The sequence below is a fragment of the Varanus komodoensis genome, unplaced genomic scaffold (genome assembly GCF_004798865.1).
Source record: "Varanus komodoensis strain SLA01 unplaced genomic scaffold, ASM479886v1 scaffold19, whole genome shotgun sequence".
Lineage (NCBI taxonomy): Eukaryota > Metazoa > Chordata > Lepidosauria > Squamata > Varanidae > Varanus > Varanus komodoensis.
In genome coordinates, this window is record NW_025335550.1 from 16,005,921 (window position 1) to 16,012,802 (window position 6,882).

The 6,882-nt window shown below is 42.9% G+C and overlaps 1 protein-coding gene across 1 annotated transcript in view; it reads left to right on the forward strand.

The window, feature by feature from the left end:
- The window catches only part of ADAMTSL1 (ADAMTS like 1), a 591,693-nt gene that overhangs the window by 505,084 nt on the left and 79,727 nt on the right, over positions 1–6,882 (forward strand). The window contains exons 17-18 of the mRNA XM_044427603.1: positions 2,958–3,168; positions 6,265–6,444. Coding sequence (XP_044283538.1) covers positions 2,958–3,168; positions 6,265–6,444 — 391 coding nt within the window. The remainder of the gene's footprint in view (positions 1–2,957; positions 3,169–6,264; positions 6,445–6,882) is intronic.

The window sequence follows — 6,882 nt, forward strand, 5'->3', positions numbered from 1 at the left end:
CTCAACTTAATGTAAATCCTCAAAAAGCGGGAAGACGAATTCCTGGAAATGTCCAATTACAGCAGTGTCTGCTGTCTCCCTGACATTGCAAACCTATGCATGCCTATTGAGAAGTAAGCCCCATGGAGTTCAGTGGGACTTACTCCCAGGTAACCATGTATAGGATTTCTGCCTAAACTGTTCAATATATGTCCAGCCTGCCCCCCCCCCCGATTCTTCATCTTCCATCTAAAAAATCTACATATTGAAAACACAAGAGCTTTTTTCCTCTAAAAGTTGACTGAGAGGATTTTTGAAACCTTGTTAACTTTTTTAAAAGAAGCAAACGACGTGTGTTTCTACCTGTGGCATGCTAGGCTGTGCAGGACTGCTATGAATGCTGACCCTTTTTTCCATGGACTCCAGTGAGCTGCTGGAGGTAACTGGAAAGCCTCCCACTCTGAAAAAATAAACTTTGGCAAGCGGTATAATCAGCTCTGCATCAAAACAGACCTCCAAAGATGAGACAAAGAAGTGTGTGTGTGTGTGTGTGTGTGTGTGTGTGTTAGTTAACCACCAGGCACTCCAAATGCCTTTGTATAAGGTGTGCCAAGCACGGAGGGCTGCTGACACCAACTGACAACTTCACGGGAAATGGCATTCAAGGTTCATTCATCAAGGGAGCTTGCTCTGAATTGGCTTTATCAGCTGCCAAATATCAACATTGCCCACCGCCCCCCCCCCCAAATGCAGCAGAGAGCTTTTTAAATAAAAAAATCAGAGCTCAGGCAGCTCGGAGGGAACTGGAGAGGCTGCTGCCCAGGATGTTCTGATTGCTGCCATGTCTTTCTGCTCAAGGTTGAGCCATTTTCAGGCTCACTCTTTCCAGGCCTAGAGCAAACAGTCCGTAGTCTCTGCAAAACTGGGCTGCTTTAGATGACGCACACCGTGTGCCTGATAAAATGTCCAATCAGCAAGCAACCTGCTGAAGCTTAGCCTGCTAAAATAAATCTAGAATTGGGTCAAGAAACCCACATAAACTGCAAAACATGCAGATTGCATGAGCAGGGCACTCTCCCTACAATACATTTCTTGTGTGTTTTACTTGATACAATAGCTGTATGCTAAAAGTTAATGGGTTGGTTTACATGTTCACCACAGCCCTCCATGGCTTATTTAAACAAGGGAGTTTGAATCTACCAGAAGCAGGGTCTGCAGCAGGTTATTCTGGATCTAATGCTATTTCTCTCACCATTAGATCTTACTAATTCCCACTTACCTAACCATAAAGTAAAGGTAAAGGTTTCCCTAAAGTCCCAGTCGAGTTTAACTCTAGGGGGTGGTGCTTATCTCTGTTTCTTAGCCAAGGGAGCCAGTGTTTGTCCACAGACAGTTTCTGTGTCATGAGGCTGGCATGACTAAACACCTTTGCTATTACCTTCCCACCAAAATTGTACCTATTTATCTCATCCATTTGCATGCTTTTGAACTGCTAAGTTGGCAGGAACTGGGACAGAGCAACAGTAGCTCACCCTATCATCCGGATTTGAACTGCCAACCTTTTGATCGACAAGCCCACCACCGGTGTCCCTAACCTAGCCATAGCCTCAACAAAATTGCTCCCTGCCCCTGTATCCTTAATGATTTGCTGAATGAAGAAAACTTGGGATTAAATGGAGTGAATTTTAAAATGCAACACCTGGGAATCCCATTCTGCTCTGGTACTTAAATTCTTTAATTCTAAAAGTATCTTTTGCACCAACCAGGTTCTAACTGCTGGGTCGTGTGATTCCAGTAGAGGTAGTCCACACATGCCTGAAGTCTGCCCACCACTCCCCTAAGTTGCAACAATGCAAACACATATAACACTGTTGTCAATAATATGAAGAATGGGTTCAGAATGTAACCTATGGCCGTAACAAACAATTCTCAGTGGCTGCTCCAAAAGGCTGAAACAATAGGTAGACTTGCCCATGTTCAGATCAAAACATTTCCCCATATCCCTTTCTGGGGGCAATCCTAAGTATGTTCACATAGAAAAAAGTCCTATAATTACCAGTGTTCCCCAGCTGGTTATGCTTGCTGGGGCATGCTGGGACAAACCAGCTAACCATTGTACAGAGTGAGGCAGTCCAGTCAGGGAGCAAATGCCGGGAGGTGGCAGCAACGTACTGAAGTTTCATGCTGTGCACTGAACAACCTACCCTAAGCTATCCTGCTGCCTTCAGGTGTGGTGAGGGATGCTGTCCCATTGCCAGAGTCAAAGAAGGATTCACCGGCCAGTTGATTTGGATTTTCTATATGGATAGGAACAGTGTGCCATTGTGCTTTTTTCCTTTAGCAGCAAAATATTCTCAGCTGTCCCTGATACTTGGTGCTGTAGGACTTTTCTCTGTCTCAGCATGCATAGGATTCTGCTGTTCATCTTCCTATTGTGGTTGATATTTGGATTAACAAGGATTAAATTGGGAGGAGTTCGAAGGATCTATAAAGTAAACCCCAGTAGGTTCAATGGCACTTACTCCCAGATAAGTATGTGTTAGCTGACAAACGTAAGCCTGGGTTGGTTGCAATCCTTTGCTTTCACACAGAGCAAGAAGGTTAAACAGAGAATTTGACTAGGTCCAGAAGACACAGTAACCACCCACACTGAAGGGTTTTGTATGGACTAAGCGTGGGTTGTTGAAACATTTCTTATCACAGTGTCTGAGTTCAGCTATGTCAGCAAGCCATAGATTGTTACCCAAAAACAACCCATGAAGAGAGATCCCATGGCTTATTGTTTGTTATCTCTGCAGGCAACATGGGTTATCAGATATGATGGGCCATGTTTTAACAATAATGCATACTCAACCTGTACTGAATCCTTGAGTTTGGGTTGTCATGTTGTCTGAACCCAGCCAACAAAATAAACTGCCATTAAAAATGAAAATATTTTGTTTCCGTTTATAAGTGTCTTCTTGGTTTATTCTCCTCAGGTGGGAGATAGGAAAATGGAGCTCTTGCAGCCTTACCTGTGGTGTTGGATTACAGACGCGTGATGTCTTCTGCTCTCACCTTCTCTCAAGGGAAACAAATGAGACAGTGATTCTGGCAAATGAGCTATGTCATAGACCCAAGCCCACTATGGTTCAAGCCTGCAACCGTTTTGACTGTCCCCCATCCTGGTACCTTTCAGAATGGCAACAGGTAAAGTGTGTTTTAATTCTGACTCAGAAATGGGGAAAATCAACCCAGGTTGTACAGTGGATGGGAAAGGGGCACACATGAATTCCAAATTCCACTTAAAGGCAGCACTTTTATGCTTTGATTTCATACCCGCTGCTCACATACTCACCTCCCTTAGTCACTCTCAGAGACATGGGGTAAGCTTCACCCAGGGAGTTCATAGTATCTCTGTTCCTACTGGCATTTTTACACAAATAAACATATTTTAGCTAAAAAAAAAAGTTAATTGTATTCTTTTCCAGAGCTTTTGAGTTCTTGCAAAGAAAGATGGTCTGAATTAATTTGTCCTAAAGCTTAAATGTTCTTGGCAGAAGAACCCCTGATAACCATCAGTATGTTTAACATTTCAAATGATTAAAAGTACATACATATAAATTCAGATTCTTATTTTTAAAATGTTCCATCCTTAGGACAAAGTTATTAGGATGTTCACCTTGATTTCAGGCATTCTCTCATTCTCCTTGCCTCCCACCAAAAGAAAGTGGGTATCAAAATTCATTTGTACAAGCCCTTTTTGCAGAAAGTAGCCAAAAAAGGGTTGCATTAATAAATCTTTTTTGATTTTCATTTTGTTGCTGAAGGGAAGGGGCTTTTTATAGGGTAGATTGTAGCTCTCTTTTTAGAACATTCATTAAAGTTCTGTGGCCCAACATGGCCCATAATTTTTTTTAAAGATCTCCTTCATCCACCCTCCTCCAAGTCAGTATTCTACCAAACCACTATTCAACCCTGAAAGAGCCTGTAGGGTTGTGAAGGGGTTTGGTCTCACCACCTGACAATGTACGTTAGCCATTCAAAGATAAAATAATACTTTAATGCTGAGGGTTAACTTGCCTGCCATGAAAGTGTAATTGCTCAGTTAAGTCATCTATCTGTACTGTTCTGACACCTGGAGAGAAGAGTAATTCTACCACCCACCCCAGTTTCTGGCAAGGTACAGAAGGATGGTGAAATCCTTCTCACTCTTTAATAGGATCGTGCAAACAGGCAGATGACCAAGAGATTGCATGTACATTGTGACAGGGAAATGGACAATTGCAAAATCCATCTTGAGCTGTCACTATAACTTTGGAAACAGAAAAGCATCTTCTTTCCTAAAAAGGCTACTGCATGGGTAGCATATTGCACCTACTTTTCTCATAACACACATACAAACCCAAGTAGCAATTCTCTGACAGACTGTCTGTGAAGTGTGGCAAAGTTTTTAATGATCCATTCTAGCCCCTTCCCATCCTGGTCTCAGTTTTTCATCTCTGGTCCTCTCCTTCAGCTAAAGGTAAGCTTGATCTCCTATTGTCTCTTTCAACAATTGAAAGCAGTTGCTTACTTGGTTTTGTTCAGAGTTAACAGTTCTGGGAGAGTGAGAATTTAACCCTTTCCTCACAATGTACTTACCAGCTTAAATCACCCGCTGAATCTGCTAGTAGCTGCACATGGGGAATAAGTGGACTGGGTTGCAACACCAGGCCTTCCATCAAGATTACAGCTCCAACTCAGACTGGAGCCTTCCAGGACTGCTTTTAATGAAAGAAGAAAACTCCTTCCAGACTTTTGTTATGGTTCTCCACATGTTCAAAGAATGTGCATCATACCAGGAGGTTCTGTCCCAGCTGGGCATACATTTTGACACATCCCTGGTAGTTCAGCTAGAGAAGTGCCACTGTGCATGGTACTGAGGGTCAGAATACATCTAAAGCAAGAGTGGAAACTGTGATCTCCCAGCATTGCATGTAAGCTCTTGGAACATCTGGAAGGAGATGATGCTGTGTGGAGATCTGATTGGAGGTCTCCTTATTGAAGTACAGTTTTTTCTCTAAGTGCCGTCCACATCTTTCCATTAAGCACACTGGCTCTGTGACACAGAACTGGTTCACCCGTGGCTGTACACCACATTTCTTCGTCACCATTTGCTGACTTCTTGTTGCTGTTACATGCCATCATCTCCAACTTGTGGTCATTCTGTGAATGATTGCCCTCCAGAAGGTCCTGTCCTTGACAGCCCTGCTCAGCTCTTGTTCACTCAGGGCTGAGTCTTCCTTTATAGAACTGATATTTGCTGTCTTACAGCTGCATATATGTGGACTGATTCCACTAAACAACTCTCCTAAAAAGCATAGAAGTAGAAAAAGGGAATAACATAAAAAAGAAAAAAGATGACAGGAATCCCTGTACTGGAGTAACATGAGCTTTTTAACTCTGGTACATACACATGTTTCAGGGTACTGCAGTGATCGAGTAACAAACCAATAGATATTAACCTGCTAGCATCCAAGCTGATCCCCGGCAGCCAGCTGCCTTTGCATTCCTCTTAACAAGCGTGCCTGTAGAAGGTAATGCTGGAAGCAGGCCTGAAGGGCCACAGTGGCTCAAGTGAATTCCTGCACAAGTTTATACTCCAGTTCCTAGCCTGTATGGGTAGAAGATGTATGTGTGTGTTGGTGTGTATGTCTGTAGGAGGAGATTTATATTAAGGAAGGAGGATATAGTTCTTTAGAAATTAATCTCCCTTATTTACATTGACTCAAATAACCCTTTCTCCTTTATTTTTGGAAGCAGAGTGCACAGCAGTCACCAGGAGTCATAAATATAAAGGGCTATGTGGTTCCTTAATGGTTTATTATACTAACCTTACAAACCAATTATTTAGCTCAGCTGCAGATTGGAGACCCAGGGTGAAGCTTTCTCATGAATTATAGGCACACACACACACTTGGGTTCATGTCTGTGTGCGTAAGATTTAATTCAATATTTCTGTTGTACACACACATACAACATATATTGTCATGTGAAATAATACAATGGGGGCTTGGACAATGGATGGGAAAGTTAACCTCGAGTTGAATACGAGGCACTCTGAGCAAAGAGAGTGCTCCTGTCGTGCTGTTTGAGTTACTTACACTCTTCTCACAAATGGCCCATGTCTAATGGCTGCCATCTTGCACACCGGCAGACTGCTCCCATTTCCTTTCCTGAGACTGAAGCCACCTGCCACGTGACACCAAGTTGCTGCCAATGTCAGCAAGGTCTTAAGTTTCTGCTGTTGCTGTCGTTCTTCAGTGTTCCCAGACGTGCAGGGGTGGCATCAAGAAACGGGAAGTGCTCTGCAAGCAGCGCATGGCGGATGGAAGTTTTCTGGAGCTTCCGGAAACATTCTGTTCCACCTTGAGGCCAGCCTCCCAGCAAGCCTGCAAAAATGAGGACTGCCTTCCGGAGTGGCTTCTTTCAGACTGGACACAGGTAGGGTAACAGTGCAAATGAAGTCCCAGTGTCTTTGGCAGAGAACCCCTGTCCGGTTGTTGTTGTTGTTGTTGTTGCATACATTATTATGTCAGTTCACATCTCCCCATCTTGGTCCTTGCAGGCTTATTGATGCCATTATGCAATTTTTTAATTTGTCAATTGTATTCCTCACTAAAGATTTGAAAAGTGTAAATTGTATTGAAACTGAATATAAGGAAATCTGTATATTCAATTCTGTCTATGCTCTGGAAGCTGAGGCCATTGTTGTATTTAGTCTCTGTCATGCTGATTTGGTTGTCCCTTTTAATATTATTAAAGTTTGAGCTATAGTGTGATGAATCAGTCATCACTAGTGCATGAACAGACATTTGATGCGTAACTGCCAACCTTCTAAAATACAGATTGGAACGGATGGCTTACAAACTCAGATAACCT